This window comes from Taurulus bubalis, assembly GCF_910589615.1.
Source record: "Taurulus bubalis genome assembly, chromosome: 3".
In the NCBI taxonomy this organism is placed as follows: domain Eukaryota; kingdom Metazoa; phylum Chordata; class Actinopteri; order Perciformes; family Cottidae; genus Taurulus; species Taurulus bubalis.
In genome coordinates this window covers 42,567,522-42,588,321 of record NC_136591.1, presented here as the reverse complement: position 1 = coordinate 42,588,321, position 20,800 = coordinate 42,567,522, and the positions used below count along the sequence as shown (strand labels likewise).

Here is a 20,800-nt window from a genome sequence, read left to right as displayed (position 1 = left end):
CCGATCCCGACTTCCGTCGAAGCCGATCGGCGGCTGGATGTTTGATCCCGAACGTCTCGGCCGCCGGTTTGGAAACCGGCGAGCACAAGATTGGATTCATACACGGACGGAAGGATCCGATCTCCTGTTTGTTTTTTTAAAACAAAATCCTTTTGCGGCGGATTTCACAGATACAGGAACCCGCCTTCGACGTGAACTTTGCGGGTTTCTCCGATGCCGCTGTGTCATTGGTCGAGACTCTGAAGGACTTCCTCGGGTGACGCCGAGCCGTTGATGTTGTGGTTGATGGTGTTTTTTAGTTTTTTTTTAGTTTACCTGAACTAATAAGGTTATATATCTCCATGGTTACTGAGTTCCATTTCTACTCGACAGCTGTTACTACGTAGCGTTAGACAGAGCCGTTCTCGCTCTGCGTGGGCGTTCAGCCGGAGTGACTGTTGTTAAATCTGTCCGTTGTAGCTCAGGTTCCCAAGAGCTGCTCTGAGATCAGCCTCGGGAAAAAAACAACCACAGCTGGATTCGGTTTCGACGTCAATGTTTCCCTCACAGCACCAGGAGAGTAAGAACCAACGACTTGATGGGATTACCTTCAGATTCACCGGCACTGCTGAGCGCAAGGAGCTCCCAAAAGAGAGTAGATTTGGTTGGTTGCCATTGGTATCGGTTGGCGATACCAATGGCAACCAAGGGTCGGGGGTTGAATCCCCGGAGTTCACACTCGGGTGCTGTGAGGCATTTAAGGGGTGGAAGCCTTCAGCCAACCGATGAAGGCTCGTGGGGCGATCTCCCCGTACTCGAGGCTGATGTCAGGGCCGGACGCTTGGAAACGCCGTCTTTATCTGTTTTAGTTGGGAATCAAACCAGGGATGTTTTTATTTATTTATGTTATCACGTCGGTGGACGAAAACCTTTAAACATGTTTCCTCTGATAGAAAGAAGAGTTCCACTCTGACTGGGTTCACATTCACAGGTCTGACTTGGTTTTAACTAAACAAGCTCATCAACCTCGACTAAAGCTTGGAACAACGAGCTGGAGATGAAGTATCAAGGACCAACAATACGATAATAAATCAAGGGTTCTGTTAGATTAGAACCCAGACTAGAACAGACCCGTCTAACCACCCAGACTAGAACAGACCCGTCTAACCACCCAGACTAGAACAGACCCGTCTAACCACCCAGACTAGAACAGACCCGTCTAACCACCCAGACTAGACCAGACCCGTCTAACCACCCAGACTAGAACAGACCCGTCTAACCACCCAGACTAGAACAGACCCGTCTAACCACCCAGACTAGAACAGACCCGTCTAACCACCCAGACTAGAACAGACCCGTCTAACCACCCAGACTAGAACAGACCCGTCTAACCACCCAGACTAGAACAGACCCGTCATACGTATTTCTCGATCCAAGCTCCACGCCAGTCGTTGTCCAGAACTCCCCTCTCCTGGCCATCCTTTAAAGACGAGTTACATAAATGTAGGTACGGGTTCCTTTCAGGGTCAAATGTTCCTTTCAGCCCAGAAACCCAACACGGGACAAAGTTCTTCCCCTTCGGCCTCAGAGGAGGGGAAACTACCTGATTGACAGGTGAACCCAGTCAAAGTCTGGATCTTGGCCTCATTAAATGTCATTTAATCCGTTTTTGGGCTCTTTTGATCGACTCTCACTTGTTCCACGAGGCGACAGGAAGCAGCTCCTGTGGTGTTCGATGAACTCTTTACTTTACTAGAAGCGTCCGTGTTCCTTCTGTTTCTAGGAAACGTCTGCAGAGCGTCTTTACCTCGCCGTCTCTCCGCTGCCGTCCTTCCTGTTTGCATGAGGTTTCTGTCGGAGGAGCGGAAGGAAGCAGGGAAGAGACTTTAAAATCCCTTAATGTTATGATGACAACGATGCTAATTATTAGTAATACTAAATTAATAGTGAGTGTGTGTGTGTGTGTGGATGTGTGTGTGTGACCTAACTAAACCAGCCTGTTCTAAAAGTGTGTGAAGATATACTGAATAAAACTGTCAAATCTACCACCTGACTGTCTCCTGATGACTGATAAAGAAAACACCGGCAGCACACTGGAGATCAATCCATGTTTATTGATTAGAAAACAAAATAAATCACGTGACGTCACACTTAATATTTCATCTTGTTGGAAACCACTTTAAAGCTCAGTTTGAACTCGTGCAGATTTAACATATTAAAATGAGTTTGTGCATTTGTGGAAAAAGAAAATCAGATTAATTCGTATTCTGGATTATTACATAAAACAAACAAGCGTTTATGATTCTTCCAGGTTTAGTTCATTAAGATAATCTTCACTAACGAACTTTAATGATGTTTGAGGTGTAAAGTAAGAAGCTAACGTTAGTCTCTAGAGCAGTGGTTCTCAAACTGTGGGGCGCGCCGCTCTAGTGGGGAAGCCGAGGTATTACAGGTGGGGCACGAGGGGGAAATGCAGAATTTCTTTATTTCAAGACCTTTAATGAGAACTTCACATATTACAAAAGTACACGGACATAAAACGTATTGAATAAATACATGACGAAATGCCTGTACTTTACGCTACGCGGTTTACAGGTTATGCTGCGCAGACGTTATTGTTATTATCTTGAAAAGATATTCAGAGCAAAACAGGTTCATTGCAGCCACAATAAGCTATTTTCTTGCCAAATATTAGTTATTTTTTAGATATAACTTTATTTGCATTGTTCTAACAAAGTGAAGCACTATTTGTTTTTGTCTGATGGAGCGATCTGGTTTGCTTGAAAGAGATTTCAATTTTCTTTATTCTATTATTTGAAAAAGCACGGATGGAGTCACAAAAGGTTATTTCAATAAAAATACAGCATGGACCATTTTGTTGGGGCGGTGGGGCGTGAACAAGTTTGAGAACCACTGCTATAGAGGAACTCCACGAGAGCATTTTAATGTGTTCTTTTTTCAAGTTTTAGTTTTGTACTATATATCTTTGCCCCTCCCCCTTTCACTTTGCCCCTCCCCCTTTCACTTTGCCCCGCCCTCCCACCCCGCCCTCGGAGTGACCACGACCGTATAAGGTAGCGGCTGCAGGACCACGCCCAGCCGCCCCTGCAGGTTGGGCGGGGGAGCCCCGTCCGGCAGCGTGAAGCTCATGCGCTGGAGCAGAGAGGACAGGAAGAGGAAGAGCTCCAGCCGGGCCAACGATTCGCCGACGCAGACTCGAGGTCCCGCCCCGAACGGCAGGAAGCAGGAAGGCGAGACCCGCTGGCCGCGTCCGTCAAGGAACCGATCTGGAGAGGGCGGGACAACGGGGGAGGCGGTGTGTTCAGGTGCGCTCGTTATAGAGAGACATCCCGGAGGAGGTGGTTTCGGTGCGTTTTACCTGGGTTGAACAGGTCGGGTCTGGCCCAGTGGTCGGGGTCGTGGTGAATCGCCCACATGTTGACCAGAACTCGAGTCCCACGGCGGACAGCGTGGCCTCCAATGCTACAACACACAGAGTGTGTACTTGTGTGTTGTGTCTACAATCAGGGTTCATACACATCTTTACCAATGGATTTCCATGACTTTTAACCAAATTTCCATGACTTTAAACCAAATTTTCTTCACTTTTCACCAAATGTCCATGACTTTTAAATTTGATGAAAATAATGTGAATGAACCTGTGTAAAACAGGGTTCATACACATTGTGACCAGTGGGTTTCATGACTTCTCCAGGACTTTAAACCAAATGTCATGACAAACATTTAGTGAAATCTGGGTGTAAACAGTAAAAAGTGAGTAAATGTAGTATTTAAACTAACAATTTGAACACAAAGCATACAGTAAACCTTAAATGACTCAAATGAATGAGACAATAGTTTGATTAAAAGAATAAACATTTATATAGATGCCTGTATGTATGCCTGCTTATATTGTGAGTCTTTCTTTTAAAAGCATATTCACTATTTCAAACTCAGCGTAGATGAACGTCATGAACACATGAATATAACACATTTACATGAACACATGAATGTAGCACATTTGTAGCACAGAATGTAGGGCTTTTCTAGTCCTGGAAAGAACCATTTTAGAATCCCATGGCTTTCCCAGGTGTTCCATGGCCGTAGGAGCCCTGATAATAGCCCTGCAGTGTCTGCAGTACCTGCTGTCGGTCATGGCGGTGTGGGGGATCAGCACCGGGCTGACCGGGCGGATCCTCATGCCCTCGTTGATGACGCAGTCCAGGTACGGCAGCCGGCCGCGGTCCGACGTGCAGACCGGCCGCTCGGCGCCCACCTGCTCGTCCAGCTCCTTCTGCACGCGCTCCTGCACCTGAGGGGGCGGGGCATAACACAGCGCTCAAGAAGGGGGAGGCACCCTGATCCTTTAATGAAGGCAAAGTACCCTGATCCTTTAATGAAGGGGAAGTACCCTGATCCTTTAATGAAGGGGGAGTACCCTGATCCTTTAATGAAGGGGGAAGTACCCTGATCCTTTAATGAAGGGGAAGTACCCTGATCCTTTAATGAAGGGGGAGTACCCTGATCCTTTGATGAAGGGGAAGCACCCTGATCTTTTAATGAAGGGAAAGTACCCTGATCCTTTAATGAAGGGGGAGTACCCTGATCCTTTAATGAAGGGGAAGCACCCTGATCCTTTAATGAAGGGGAAGCACCCTGATCCTTTAATGAAGGGAAAGTACCCTGATCCTTTAATGAAGGGGGAGTACCCTGATCCTTTAATGAAGGGGAAGCACCCTGATCCTTTAATGAAGGGAAAGTACCCTGATCTTTTAATGAAGGGAAAGTACCCTGATCCTTTAATGAAGGGGGAAGCACCCTGATCCTTTAATGAAGGGGAAGCACCCTGATCCTTTAATGAAGGGGGAAGCACCCTGATCCTTTAATGAAGGGGAAGTACCCTGATCCTTTAATGAAGGGGAAGTACCCTGATCCTTTAATGAAGGGGGAAGTGCCCTGATCCTTTAATGAAGGGGGAGTACCCTGATCCTTTAATGAAGGGGGAAGCACCCTGATCCTTTAATGAAGGGGGAAGCACCCTGATCCTTTAATGAAGGGAAAGTACCTTGATCCTTTAATGAAGGGAAAGTACCCTGATCCTTTAATGAAGGGGGAGTACCCTGATCCTTTAATGAAGGGGGAAGTACCCTGATCCTTTAATGAAGGGGGAAGCACCCTGATCCTTTAATGAAGGGGGAGTACCCTGATCCTTTAATGAAGGGGGAAGTACCCTGATCCTTTAATGAAGGGGGAAGTACCCTGATCCTTTAATGAAGGGGGAAGCACCCTGATCCTTTAATGAAGGGGGAGTACCCTGATCCTTTAATGAAGGGGGAGTACCCTGATCCTTTAATGAAGGGGGAGTACCCTGATCCTTTAATGAAGGGGGAAGCACCCTGATCCTTTAATGAAGGGAAAGTACCTTGATCCTTTAATGAAGAGAAAGTACCCTGATCCTTTAATGAAGGGGGAGTACCCTGATCCTTTAATGAAGGGGAAAGTTCCCTGATCCTTTAATGAAGGGGGAGTACTACACTGCACACATATATATGTATATTAAATAACATGCGGGAGTTATAGTATAGTAGTCGTAGTAGTTGTAATAGCAGTATCATCATTCTCAGTATATAACAGCAGTAGTATAGTTGTAGTAGTACTAGTAGTAGTACTCTTACCTTGGGGTGGTGCAACAGGTAGACTAGGATCCACAACAGTAGTAGTAGTATTAGTATTAGTTGTAGTAGTAGTAGTAGTAGTACCTCGGGGTGGTGCAGCAGGTAGACCAGGATCCACAGCAGTAGTAGTAGTAGTAGTAGTACTAGTAGTAGTAGTAGTAGTACCTCGGGGTGGTGCAGCAGGTAGACCAGGATCCACAGCAGTAGTAGTAGTAGTAGTAGTACTAGTAGTAGTAGTAGTAGTAGTAGTAGTACCTCGGGGTGGTGCAGCAGGTAGACCAGGATCCACAGCAGTAGTAGTAGTAGTAGTAGTACTAGTAGTAGTACTAGTAGTAGTAGTACTAGTAGTAGTAGTAGTAGTAGTAGTAGTAGTAGTAGTAGTAGTAGTACCTCGGGGTGGTGCAGCAGGTAGACCAGGATCCACAGCAGTAGTAGTAGTAGTAGTAGTACTAGTAGTAGTACTACTAGTAGTAGTAGTAGTAGTACTAGTAGTAGTAGTAGTACTAGTAGTAGTACCTTGGGGTGGTGCAGCAGGTAGACCAGGATCCACAGCAGTAGTAGTAGTAGTAGTACTAGTAGTAGTAGTAGTAGTACTAGTAGTAGTAGTAGTAGTAGTAGTACCTCGGGGTGGTGCAGCAGGTAGACCAGGATCCACAGCAGTAGTAGTAGTAGTAGTAGTACTAGTAGTAGTACTAGTAGTAGTAGTAGTAGTAGTAGTAGTAGTAGTAGTAGTACCTCGGGGTGGTGCAGCAGGTAGACCAGGATCCACAGCAGTAGTAGTAGTAGTAGTAGTACTAGTAGTAGTACTAGTAGTAGTAGTAGTAGTAGTACTAGTAGTAGTAGTAGTAGTAGTAGTAGTAGTACCTCGGGGTGGTGCAGCAGGTAGACCAGGATCCACAGCAGCGTGGTGGACGTGGTCTCCACTCCGGCTCCGAAGGCCTCGGCTGCCGTCATGAGGACGTGGTCGTCTGTGATCGTCTCGTCCTCAGAGCCGGAGGACGTCTGCCCGCCGGCCGTCTTGCCCTTGAGCAAGGCATCCAGGAGGTCACGGGGGTCACCGTCACTCAGCGAGGCCTGGGTTCAGATCCCAGAGGGCGGTCCGGTCTTAGATATGCATGTCTTTAATGTATTCAAAGACTGAGGGGCGGGGGACGCTACCTTGTGCTCCTCCAGCTTACGGGACAGCAGCCGGTCTCTGACCACGATGCAGTCCTTCAGCTCACTGAGGGCCTTGTTGGGGAAGACCTGGGGACGGGGACAGACTGTGTGTGTGCTGGGTCCTTCTGTCCTTATGAGGACAGACTGTGTGTGTGCTGGGTCCTTCTGTCCTTATGAGGACAGACTGTGTGTGTGCTGGGTCCTTCTGTCCTTATGAGGACAGACTGTGTGTGTGCTGGGTCCTTCTGTCCTTATGAGGACAGACTGTGTGTGTGCTGGGTCCTTCTGTCCTTATGAGGACAGACTGTGTGTGTGCTGGGTCCTTCTGTCCTTATGAGGACAGACTGTGTGTGTACTGGGTCCTTCTGTCCTTATGAGGACCAACAGGGGTTAACACAGCGAGAGCGAGTCAGGGCCCTTTAGGAAAGTCAGGATGTTTTAGGAAAGTGAGGACATTTGGGGAACATTTTACATTTTAGAAAGTTGGAAAGATTTTTGAAATGTTGAACATATTTGAAAGATAGAAAAAGTTGGAAAGTTAGGACATTTTAGAATTTTAGAAAGTTAGGACTTATGGACATTTTAGGAAAGTTTAACATTTTTGAAAGTGTGGACATTTTAGATGTCAATCTCTTTAAACAGCACATACATGCTAGTTGATGCTAGTAGATGCTAGCTGATGCTAGTTGATGCTAGTTGATGCTAGTTGATACTAGTTGATACTAGTAGATGCTAGTTGATGCTAGTTGATGCTAGTTGGTGCTAGTATATGCTAGTTGATGCTAGTTGATGCTAGTAGATGCTAGTTGATACTAGTAGATGCTAGTTGATGCTAGTTGATGCTAGTTGGTGCTAGTATATGCTAGTTGATGCTAGTTGATGCTAGTAGATGCTAGTTGATGCTAGTAGATGCTAGTAGATGCTAGTTGATACTAGTTTATGCTAGTAGATGCTAGTAGATGCTAGTTGATACTAGTTGATGCTAGTAAATGCTAGTAGATGCTAGTAGATGCTAGTTCCAGCTCGGGTTCAGGTGAAAGTACCTTCATCCAGGGGTAAATGTCCACCAGTCCTCCTCTGGCTATCGTCTGCACGATGCCGTCATTGTATCGCATCACTTCCTGCAGCTCGGTGTCGCCGAGGCGATAGGTGGCGCTGAACACCAGCGTGCACACCACGTTGGTGACGGCTCGGGTCACCGCCGCCGCCGGGTCGAAGCCACGCCGCCCACCGGACAGCAGCTCAGCACACAGGCTGTCCACCGAGGACAGAACTGGAAGGACGTGGAACACGAACGGGAAAGACAGTGAAGCAGCTGCAGGAATGCATATCTATAACACACATCTATTTATACACAGTACGTATAGCCATAGTATTTCCTTCATGTTTACACTAGATATATTACTGTTCTATATCTAGGGTTCTGGATGAATGTTTGCAGCTCAGTCAGATGAGAGACGTGTGGCAGAACATCGACCCTGAACCTCCTGCAGGTTATCGGTTATCGCGTCTGGAGTTTTTATCTGTCAGCGACAGGAAACCGAGGACGTTGACCGGCGGGCTGCGTACCGATGTCCTGCAGGCGGCCGGTTCCTTCCCCGAACAGAGTGAAGGAGTTGTGGACGAGGCGGCGGTGCAGCTTCCAGAGAGGAGTGTAGTCTGAGAAGGCGATGTCTTTCCCTCCTCGGGTCAGCAGGTTGGTGGTCACCTGCCGAGGAGGAAGGTCTGAACGTATTGAGTGTTCACTCTCTCTCTGTATGTCTCACTCTCTCTCTACATGTCTCACTCTCTCTCTGTATGTCTCACTCTCTATCTACATGTCTCACTCTCTCTCTACATGTCTCACTCTCTCTCTCTGTATGTCTCACTCACTATCTACATGTCTCACTCTACCTCTGCATGTCTCACTTTCTCTCTGTATGTCTCACTCTCCCTCTGCATGTCTCACTTTCTCTCTGTATGTCTCACTCTCCATCTGTATGTCTCACTCTCTCTCTGTATGTCTCACTCTCTCTCTGCATGTCTCACTCTCTCTCTCTCTGCATGTCTCACTCTATCTGCATGTCTCACTCTCTATCTGTATGTCTCACACTCCCTTTGTATGTCTCACACTCCCTTTGTATGTCTCACACTCCCTTTGTATGTCTCAATCTCTCTCTGCATGTCTCACTCTCCATCTGTATGTATCACTCTCTCTATGTATGTCTCACTCTCTCTGCATGTCTCACTCTCTCTCTGCATGTCTCACTCTCTACCTGTATGTATCACTCTCTCTATGTATGTCTCACTCTCTCTGCATGTCTCACTCTCTCTCTGCATGCCTCACTCTCTATCTGTATGTCTCATTCTCCCTCTGTATGTCTCACTCTCCCTCTGTATGTCTCACTCTCTCTCTGCATGTCACTCTCTCTCTACATGTCTCACTCTCTATGTATGTCTCACTCTCTCTCTGCATGTCTCCCTCTGTATGTCTCACTCTCTATCAGCATGTCTCACTCTCTCTCTGCATGTCTCCCTCTGCATGCCTCACTCTCTATCTGTATGTCTCATTCTCCCTCTGTATGTCTCACTCTCCCTCTGTATGTCTCACTCTCTCTCTGCATGTCTCACTCTCTCTCTACATGTCTCACTCTCTATGTATGTCTCACTCTCTCTCTGCATGTCTCCCTCTGTATGTCTCACTCTCTATCAGCATGTCTCACTCTCTCTCTACATGTCTCCCTCTCCCTCTGTATGTCTCCCTCTCTATCTGCATGTCTCACTCTCTCTCTACATGTCTCACTCTCTCTCTGTGTAGGTCTCACTCTCTCTCTGCATGTATCACTCTCTCTGCAGGTCTCTCTCTCTGCAGGTCTCACTTTCTCTACATGTCTCACTCTCTCTCTGCAGGTCTCACTCTCTCTACATGTCTCACTCTCTCTGCAGGTCTCTCTCTCTGCAGGTCTCACTCTCTCTACATGTCTCACTCTCTCTCTGCAGGTCTCACTCTCTCTACATGTCTCACTCTCTCTCTGCAGGGCTCACTCTCTCACTGCATCTATCACTCTCTCTACTTGTCTAACTCTCTCTGCATGTCTCATTCTCTCTGTATGCCTCACTCTCTCTCTCTGCATGTCTCACTATCTTTGTATGTCTAACTCTCTGTATGTCTCACTCTCTCCCTGCATGTCTCACTCTTAATGCATGTATCACTCTCTCTGCATATCCCACTCTCTCCGCATATCTCACTTTCTGCATGTCTCACTCTCTTAATGCGCCACTCTCTCCCTGCATGTCTCACTCTCTCTACATGTCTCACTCTCTCTGCATGCCTCTCACTCTCTCTGCATGTCTCACTCTCACTGCTTGTCTCACTCTCTCTGCTTGTCTCACTCTCTCTGTATGTTTCACTCTCTCTCCATGTCTCAATATCTCGCTGCATGTCTCACTCTCTCTGCATGTCTCACTCTCTCTCTCTACATGTCTCACTCTCTCTCTTCATGTCTAACTTTCTACATGTCTCACTCTCTCTCTCTACATGCCTCACTCTCTCTCTCTACATGTCTCACTCTCTCTTCATGTCTAACTTTCTACATGTCTCACTCTCTCTCTCTACATGTCTCACTCTCTCTCTCTGCATGTCTCACCATGCTTGGACGTCCAGCGAAGTCTCTCCCTCTCTGCAGTAGAACCTCTCTGGCGTGGTGATGGTTGTTTACCACCACGGTGTAGTGCGGCCCGAGGTGGAGCGCGAACAGAGAGCCGTACCTGAACCAAGCCGACATTAACCAGAACTAGTTAACATTAAAGAACACTATGAACTAGTTAACTTTAACTAGTCCTTCCAAACATGAATACACATAAAGTTAACATTAAAGAACACTATTAACTAGTTAACGTTAATGACTTCTTCTAAAGACAAACGAACAATAACTAGTTCATGTTAACTAGTTCTTCCAAACATTAATACACAAAGTTAACATTAAAGAACACTATGAACTAGTTATCGTTAACTAGTCATTCCAAACATGAATACACATTATTTAACATTAATGAACACTATTAACTAGTTAACTTTAATAACTTCTTCTAAAGAGAAACAAACAATAATTAGTTAACTTTAACTAGTTCTTCCACACATTGCTGCACATTGTTTAACATGAATGAACAGTATGAATAACTAGGTAACGCTAACTAGTCCTCCTCCCTGTCCTCACCTGTGGGCCAGCTGGGAGAACAGCAGGTGAGGAGGGAGGCCCCCCCCCCAGCCAGGGGAGGCTGCCCAGGACGGGGAGCCTCGGCAGGCAGGGGACGGGGCCCCGAGCCGGAGGGCCCGAGGCCGGGGGGCCGGTCTGCTGCGCCATCAGGAAGAAGACCACCGTGGCGACGACGAAGAGGACGAGGAGGACGAGGGAGGGAGAGAAGGAGAGAAGGAGGGAGATGAAGGGAGGGAGAGAGGAGACGAGACCGGAGAACATGGCTGTGATGGAATGAAGAGCGAGGCGGAGGAGTCCGGCTTTTAATCTGCATCCCCACGGAGACCTTGGAGGGGTCAGAGGTCAGGTGTGTGTGTGTGTGTGTGTGTGTGTGTGTGTGCGTGTGTGTGTGTGTGTGTGCGTGTGTGCGTGTTTATCCTGTTCAACCAACCTTGATGTTATCAGGCTGCAAGTCATCGTGTCCACAATCGTCCTTAAGTTTCACTCAGGGGGTCCAACATGAGGGTCGGGCCCTTCTAAAGGGTCCCCTGATGAATCTCCGGGGTCGGACATGATTATTGAAGAAGAAGAAGAAGAAGAACAACAATTAGAAGAATAGTCCACTCAAGTTACTACATCAGTAAAATACAGTGGTGTATAGTAGCGAAATAACAACGCTTATACTTCGTTGCTGTACTTAAGTCCCCCTTGTGGTCCCCCTCATGGTCCTTGTGGTCCCCCTCATGGTCCTTGTGGTCCCCCTCGTGGTCCTTGTGGTCCCCCTCGTGGTCCTTGTGGTCCCCCTCATGGTCCTTGTGGTCCCCCTCGTGGTCCTTGTGGTCCCCCTCATGGTCTTCATGGTCCTTGTGGTCCCCCTCATGGTCCTTGTGGTCCCCCTCATGGTCTTCATGGTCCTTGTGGTCCCCCTCGTGGTCCTTGTGGTCCCCCTCATGGTCCTCGTGGTCCTCATGGGCCACTCATGTGGTCTGCTTGTGGTTCTTCCTTGACTGTGTCTCAGAGCTCCATGGACACAGCTGTGGTGAATGTGGTCCTCCATCCATTCTGTGTTGCTGAACAAGAACCATTTAGAGATTTTGTGAAGGAACTGCAGCCTGATGCAGAAACGATGACCCGGCTCACCCTGCTCTCCATGATCCATGACCCGGCTCACCCTGCTCTCCATGATCCATGACCCGGCTGACCCTGCTCTCCATGATCCATGACCCGGCTGACCCTGCTCTCCATGATCCATGACGCCTCCAAGGAAATGACTGAGGCCATGAGGGGAGTTGACCATATCATCACCACCAACAGTCGAACCTTGAACCTTCGGCTCAAGGAGAGCAAGACTGAATTCTGGCAATTTTGAAAACCAACTTCTTTTGAAGATGAACAGGAACATGTTCAGTTTGAAGTAACGACTGGGTTGTTACTTTCAGTGCTGCAACATTGTTGCTCCTGATGGATAACAGCAACACAACTATGTTCAACACAACTCCTTCCCTTGGTCACGGAGCCACAGCACTTAAAACAATACCCTTCATCATTCTCAAAATTATGACCCTTTGCTTTTTTATTAACAGCATGTACTTTTACTTTCAAGACTTAAGTACATTTAATATCAGAAATTTACTTTTGATACTTAAGTACAGTAAAAATCAGATACTTTAAGACTTTTACTCAAGTAGTATTCTAATAGAGTCATTTTCCAGTAAGGTATCTTTACTTGTGGGTACTTTATACACCATTGCATATAGTACTATGTACTGTACTACATCTCAGAGGTACATACAGTACTTTATTCACCACTGTGTATATTACTATGTACTGTACTACATCTCAGACGTACATACAGTACTTTATACACCACTGCTGAAATAAACACGTTGAGTTGAAGGAAGTGAAGTCATCTCTGCTGCAGCAGAGGGAGAGCTGCATTGTGGGTAATGTAGGCGCCAGGTCTTCACAGGGACGAAGAACGTGTTTTAAGAGGATCTCTCTGTCGTCAGGAAAAGTGAGAGTGTGTGTGTGTGTGTGTGTGTGTGTTATTTGCAACAGGCGGTGGGAGCAGAAGGTGGCGCAGCGCCATGGCAACAGTCTTTCCTTCCTCGCCCACACACCTCCTCTCGATAGAGAGAGAGAGAGAGAGAGAGAGAGAGGTTCTTCTGTCCTCTTCATCATCCTCGTCGTCTTCGTCGTCTTCGTCCATCTGACCGGTTCACCCGATGGTCACGTGGTTATTTAGTTATTTTGGTTATTTGGTTAACAGCCTCCTGAACGTGGAGAATATGAACTAATAACACAAGATATCCTGCAGTTCCTCTGCTGGCCACAAGGTGCTGCTCTGCAACACCAGGAGCTCAGTCTGCAGAGCCACAATGCTTATTATATATATATATATATATATATATATATATATATATATATATATATATATATATATATATATATATTATATTATGTTTTATAATATATATTATATTATGTTTTAACAAGAGGGTCAACGGTCAAGAGGAGTCGTTGGACCAGTTGAATGAATCATTGCTTTATAAGAACAGCTGATGATGATAATAACAATGAGTAATAATAATATTATTATGATAACAATAGAAATGATAATATTCATAACGACGATTAGAAAAATGAAGGATGCAGATTACTTCCTGATGACATGGCCGCTTGACCTTTGACCCTCTTGTTGGGTCAGAATCAGAAATATGAGAAACAGACCAGCTGTTTATTAAAGAGCGTTCCTATAAAGAGGACAAGAGGAGGTTATTCAACATCCTGGCACTTCAACATCCTGGCACGTCAAAATCCTGGCACTTCAACATCCTGGTACTTCAACATCTTGGCACTTCAACATCCTGATACCTCAACATCCTGGCACTTCAACATCCTGATACCTCAACATCCTGGCACTTCTGAGACCGGCAATCCATACTCCTGCAGCAACCCACACAAACATCCCAGAGGGACCTGGTTGAAAGCCTTCTCCAAGTCCACAAAGCACATGTAGACTGGCTGGGCAAACTCCCAGGACCCCTCCAGTAGTCTTTGAGGGTAAAGAGCCGGTCCACTTTTCCACGGGACGGAATCCACACTGCTCGTCTTGAATGAGGTACCTCCTTTTAGCACCCTGGACCTCCCTTCCAGCATCATGGACCTCCTTTCAGAATCCTGGACCTCCTTTCCAGCATCCTAGACCTCCCTTCCAGCACCCTGTATCTCCTTTCCAGCATCCTGTACCTCCCTTCCAGCACCCTGGACCTCCCTTCCAGCACCCTGGACCTCCGTTTAGTACCCTGGACCTCCTTTCAGCATCCTGGACCTCCCTTCCAGCATCATGGACCTCCCTTCCAGCACCCTGGACCTCCCTTCAAGCACCCTGGACCTCCTTTTAGTACCCTGGACCTCCTTTCAGCATCCTGGACCTCCCTTCCAGCACCCTGGACCTCCTTTTAGTAACCTGGACCTCCTTTCAGCATCCTGGACCTCCCTTCCAGCATCATGGACCTCCCTTCCAGCATCCTGGTCCTCCCTTCCAGCACCCTGGACCTACTTTTAGTACCCTGGACCTCCTTTCAGCATCCTGCACCTCCTTTCAGCACCCTGGACCTTCTTTCAGCACCCTGGACCTCCTTCCAGCACCCTGAACCTTCTTTCAGCACCCTGGACCTCCCTTCCAGCACCCTGGACCTCCCTTCCAGCACCCTGGATCTCCTTTTCAGCATTCTGGACCTCCCTTCCAGCACCCTGGACCTCCTTGCCAGCATTCTGGACCTCCTTTCAGCATCCTGCACCTCCTTTCAGCACCCTGGACCTTCTTTCAGCACCCTGGACCTCCTTCCAGCACCTTGGACCTTCTTTCAGCACCCTGGACCTCATTTCCAGCATCCTGGACCTCCCTTCCAGCACCCTGGACCTCATTTCCAGCATCCTGGACCTCCCTTCCAGCACCCTGGACCTCCCTTTCAGCACCCTGGACCTCATTTCCAGCATCCTGGACCTCCCTTCTAGCACCCTGGACCTCCTTCCAGCACCCTGGACCTCCTTTCCAGCACCCTGGACCTCATTTCCAGCATCCTGGACCTCCTTCCAGCATCATGGACCTCCCTTCCAGCACCCTGGATCTCCTTCCAGCACCCTGGACCTCCTTTCCAGCACCCTGGACCTCCCTTCCAGCACCCTTGCATAATAGTTCAGCACACTCTCCGGTCCGCCTTCTTGAAGATGGGAACCACCACCCCGGTCTGCCAGTCCATGGGCACTGTTCCTGACCCCCATGCGACACTGCAAAGGCGTGTCAGCCAAGACAGCCCAACAATGTCCAGCGCTTTCAGCATCTCAGGGCGGATCTCAACCCCCCGGCGCCTTGCCACCAAGGAGCTTTTTGACTACCTTAGTGACCTCTGCCAGGGATATGGGTGCATCCACCCCAAAGTCTTTAGGCGCTGCACCCTCTCCAGGGGACATGTTGGCCGGGTTTAGGAGTTCCTCAAATTGCCCAATGATGTCCCTGTCTGGGTCAGTAGTTCCCCTCCTCTCGGATTCCATGTCCTCAACCTCCCTCAGGATGTGCGAGAAGTTCTTCTAGAGGTGGGAGTTGAGGACCTCCCGGACAGGATCCTCCGCCAGACGTTCCCAGTTTGGGCTTTCCAGGTCTTTCTAGCCGGCTCCCCCAAGACAGACGGCTGCAGATCAGATGACATGATTACAAAGTCCATCATTGATCTCCGGCCTCAGGTGCTCTGGGACCAGGTACACTTATGAGCCTCCTTTTGTTCCAACATGGTGTTCACTATGGAGAAACTGTGGCGAGCACAAAAGTCCGATAGCGAGACACGGCTCTGGTTCAGACCGGGCAAGAAGTTTCTCCCAATCACCCCAACAGGTTTCTGTCATTGCCCACGTGAGCGTTGAAGTCTCCCAACATTTAATAATAATAAAACATAAATCAATAAAAGGTTCCCAGCAGCTTCTCTTTTACATAACGCTGCCCTGGATCTCCTCCCGTCTCCATGGCGACAGCATCCCAGCAGCTGAGCGGTGATGTCACATGTGAGGTGTCTCTGAACCAGACGAGGTGAGACAGGCAGAGAGACAGACAGGCAGAGAGTTGTTGATTCAATTGATCATTTATGAGAAATACAATGTTGTGTTCATCTCATTTAAAGGGCCAGCGTCCCAGAAACAGAGTCAGATATTCATAAATAGTTTTCATGTTAATCCCCTGAACACATTCTCCTGGTCTGTGACATGTCTGGTTTTCTTGTCGCCATCTTGTTTTTTTGGACCTGTAAATCACATGTACACCTGTCAATCACAACACGTTGCCTTCATGTTCATGTCAGAAGAAAGGAGCTGGAGGTTCAGGACTCCTCCTGTTACCTGAAGGCCAGACAGAGAGTATTATGGTATGGATGGCCGCCTCACACTGAGGAGCAAAGAAACGGTCGGTAATGGAAGTGGGATCGAGCTCTGCCTCAATAACAACAATGCATCTTCCTCAGCTCGTCTTCCTCCTCCTCCTCTTCCTCCTCCTCCTCCTCCATCTTCTCCTCCATCCTCTCCTCCTCCTCCTCCTCCTCCTCCTCCTCCTGCAGCCCTGCATGAACCCTCCTGGTTGTATAATCCGTGTCTCCGGTGCCGCAGTGAGGAAACCCCCTCCTCTGTCCTTATATGGAGCGGGTTCCCCCTCCAACGTCACACCGGAAGCAGCCCATGTTTGGGCAGCTACGGCAGAGGGAACCCCGGGATGGAGTTACCAAGGAGACGGAGACGGAGGGTATAAAGCCGGCTGCGAGCGAGAGGGAGCCCATCATCTCATCAGCACCGAGACACAGAGAGACCGGATTACACCGGACCGCACCAGATACCGGACCGCACCAGATACCGGACCGCACCAGATACCGGACTACACCAGATACCGGTCCACACCAGATACCGGACCGCACCAGATACCGGACCGCACCAGATACCGGACCGCACCAGATACCGGACTACACCAGATACAGGACTACACAAGATACTGGACCACACCAGATACCGGACTAAATAAGATACCGGACTAAATAAGATACCGGACCACACCAGATACCGGTCCACACCAGATACCGGACTAAATAAGATACCGGTCCACACCAGATACCGGACCACACCAGATACCGGTCCACACCAGATACCGGACCACCACCGGGACAATACATCCTCGTGTTTCTTCTTGCTGTTGTTGCGATGCTTCTGGAGCGCGAGGACAGCTTCATGTCGGACTTCGAGGTTGCGTGCAGCGCGTGGGTGGACAGCGTGGGTTCGAGTCCCATCAGCGACGGAGCCGAGTCCGACGCTGGGTCCCCCTTCTGCCAAGGTGCGTGTTTACGATCAATCAATAAACCAATCAATGAACCAATCACTCGCACGTTCTGCAACATGCAAGTGATGTAACTTCACCTGCAGCTTGTGCATCAACACGAGCTGCAGGTGAAGTTACATCACCTGCATGTTGCAGAATGTGTGATTATTGATTTCATATTGATCACGTGTGTGCAGATGATGACGTAATAACTAACCCCCCCTTTCCCCTGCAGTGTTCTCTCCGGGAACTGACGCCTCGGACTCGGATTTCTTCTCCGACTTCAGTGACTGCTCCTCGGACGCACTCTCTCCATCTCTCGGCAGCTTCTCCCCCGCAGCCGCAGCAGCTGCAGCCCCCGCGGGACTGAGCAGCACCGCGGACGCAATCCTCAACATGATCACGGAGATCGTGGGGATCTGCACCGAGATGGAGCACCCTGTGGTGGCCCCCCACCCCGTGGTGGTGAAGAGCGAGTTCGCGTCCTCCAGCTGCAGCAGCGGCTGCGCACACGCCTCCTCCCCGCATGCCTCCTCCGCGCCCGCCGGGGAGGCTCTGTCCCCGGCCGCCGCTCCGGAGCAGCAGCAGGTGGACGTGGCCGCGTTCCTGGACTCGCTGCTGGCCGGCCAGGAGGAGCCGCGGCCCGGCTGCGAGGTGAAGCAGGAGCCGCTGGGTCTGGAGGACTGGCTGCGCAGCCTGGGGGACCCCGGCAGCTTCGTCATCAAGACGGAGCTCGTGCACGCGCCCCCCTCCTCCACGCTGGACGCTCACCTGCTCTCCTCCCTCCTGCAGGGTGCGTTCCCGATAGTCAACATGGCCGCGGCAGCCCCCAACAAGCCGGTGCGCGCCGGCCGCAGAGCTCCCGCTAAGAGCGGCGGCGGCGGCGGGCCCAAAGCCAAGCCGTTCCCGTGCTCAGTGCCCGGGTGCGAGCGCCGATTCTCGCGCTCGGACGAGCTCAACAGGCACGTGCGCATCCACACGGGACAGAAGCCCTTCCAGTGCGGCGTCTGCGCGCGCAGCTTCAGCCGCAGCGACCACCTGACCACGCACACGCGCACGCACACCGGGGAGAAGCCCTTCTCCTGCGACGTGTGCGGCAAGCGGTTCGCGCGCAGCGACGAGAGGAAGAGGCACGGCCGCGTGCACGTCAAGCAGCAGCTGCGCGCGCAGATGATGGCCGCCTACTCGCTGGCCCTGAACGCGCCCGGCGTCTGAGCGGAACGGCCACTTCCGGGTTTTGAACCGCCGACCAGTGCGGCGTCAGAGACGTTTACGTGTGACGTCACCGGGAGGAGGAGCAGGTGTTTAGAAGGAGTTTTCCTGGCCGCTCTCAAGGCGCATGCGCGGGATTACGGGGCTCGAACGCCCGGTGCTGGACTTTAAAAACTTTCAATAGTTTGGACTCTTTCTGCATGACGACGTGAGGAACGTGCTGTGTGACGTCAGAGTGTCGTGATGTCGTTTTATAAATGTCAACACCTCTTTATATTTATATGTTTGTACACATCTCTATTTTTATAGTGTATGCGTGTGTGTGTGTGTGTGTGTGTGTGTGTGTGTGTGTGTGTGTGTGTGTGTGTGTGTGTGTGTGTGTCTCTAGACTGAAGCCAGATTTCGATGGCCGATGAGCGTAAACAACGATGTCACTTTCTATGAAATGGTTGTCATGGTGATGAACTTTAACGCGGTGCTGCAGCTTCATGTTCTGCATGGAGGAGCTGCTGTCAACAATAAACAAACAAAAACAAACTCCTTCCTCCTCCTCTCCTTCTTCTTCTCCATCTTCATCTTCATCTTCATCGCGCCTCTGACATTGCATAACAGGCCACTGTTGCCTAGGCAACAGATGTTCCCATTAGTTCTCCTTAGGGCTGCGAGAGCTGGCGAAGGTTGCGTTGCCACGGCAACAGCAGGGTTTTCAACATCCCATAATATATATTTATATAAATATATATACATATAAATATATATATATATACATATTATTATATACTTATATATTAATATATATATATATTTATATATATATATTTAAAGAGTGATCTTTCTCCTGAGAGTCTCCTCATGTAGGAACATAATGTTTAAATGTTATAATTTATAAAACAATATTCTGAATAATTTTGTATATAAATAACCTCCTGTGGCGCCTCCCAGTGGTCACCAGCAGTACTGCACCTCTATGCAGTAAATGCACCTGAAGGTATTCTAGTATTGTTCTGATCCAACAGAATATAAATACATCAAATATACACATTAATGCAGCAGCATATTAATCCTCATAATACATGTAGCTGATAATACTACATAGTTTACTGCAGTGAAGGATCTGAGTACTTCCACCTGAATACTTCCATCTGAGTACTTCCATCTGAGTACTTCCATCTGAATACTTCCATCTGAGTACTTCCATCTGAGTACTTCCATCTGAATACTTCCATCTGAATACTTCCATCTGAGTACTTCCATCTGAGTACTTCCATCTGAATACTTCCATCTGAGTACTTCCATCTGCTGATTTACCACTGAATTAAAATATTATTATTATTATTATTATTAGAATAGATATGTTTACTTTTACTATAGAGTGCAGTACCAGTATTTAACAGTATTACTACTACTGAGTATTTACTTAAGCCCCTCCCCTTCTGCTATGTCGTGGCGTCACGTCACGCAGATTTTACGTCACCGGCTGCACGCTGCGGGGAGGGTGGAGCTGGATCACACACACACACACACACACACACACACACACATATACACACACACACACACACACACACACACACACACACACACACACACACACACACGCGCGCGCACGCGCAGACACACACGCGCGGGAGGCAACGGGCGCGCGCGGCAGACAGTCTCTTCAGAGTGAGAGGAGCATGATCTGCGCGAGGAGCGGACTCTTCCCGTCCTGCACGAGCACGAGTGAGTCATGACTACCGTATTAATACTAATATATGTGTTATTATAACCTATATGTGGGTTAAGATACAGTAATAACTGTTATTATAAACTACATGTGGGTTAAGATACAGTAATAACTGTTATTATAACCTATATGTGGGTTAAGATACAGTAATAACTGTTATTATAACCTATATGTGGGTTAAGATACAGTAATAACTGTTATTATAAACTACATGTGGGTTAAGATACAGTAATAATAACTGTTATTATAACCTACATGTGGGTTAAGATACAGTAATAACTGTTATTATAACCTACATGTGGGTTAAGATACAGTAATAACTGTTATTATAACCTACATGTGGGTTAAGATACAGTAATAACTGTTATTATAACCTACATGTGGGTTAAGATACAGTAATAATAACTGTTATTATAACCTACATGTGGGTTAACATACAGTAATAACTGTTATTATAACCTACATGTGGGTTAAGATACAGTAATAATAACTGTTATTATAACCTACATGTGGGTTAAAATAC

General features: G+C 48.3%; 2 protein-coding genes across 2 annotated transcripts; one reads left to right on the top strand and one right to left on the bottom strand.

Annotated features, from left to right (window-relative positions):
- Positions 1-3,000: 3,000 nt before the first annotated feature.
- cyp17a2 (cytochrome P450, family 17, subfamily A, polypeptide 2) lies at positions 3,001-11,155 on the bottom strand (the record flags this gene model as incomplete). Its single annotated transcript, XM_079215888.1, is given in 10 exon segments — positions 3,001-3,266; positions 3,359-3,462; positions 4,122-4,291; positions 6,519-6,728; positions 6,813-6,899; positions 7,856-8,085; positions 8,382-8,520; positions 10,439-10,559; positions 11,009-11,055; positions 11,057-11,155. Coding segments are annotated over 10 exon segments (1,473 nt in total).
- Positions 11,156-17,224: 6,069 nt separating this feature from the next.
- LOC306734530 (uncharacterized protein) lies at positions 17,225-18,554 on the top strand (the record flags this gene model as incomplete). The annotated part of the gene is made up of 2 exons (XM_079215887.1): positions 17,225-17,354; positions 17,575-18,554. The coding sequence occupies 2 exons, from the start codon at positions 17,225-17,227 to the stop codon at positions 18,552-18,554; spliced, it is 1,110 nt and encodes a 369-aa protein (XP_079072013.1).
- Positions 18,555-20,800: the final 2,246 nt, after the last annotated feature.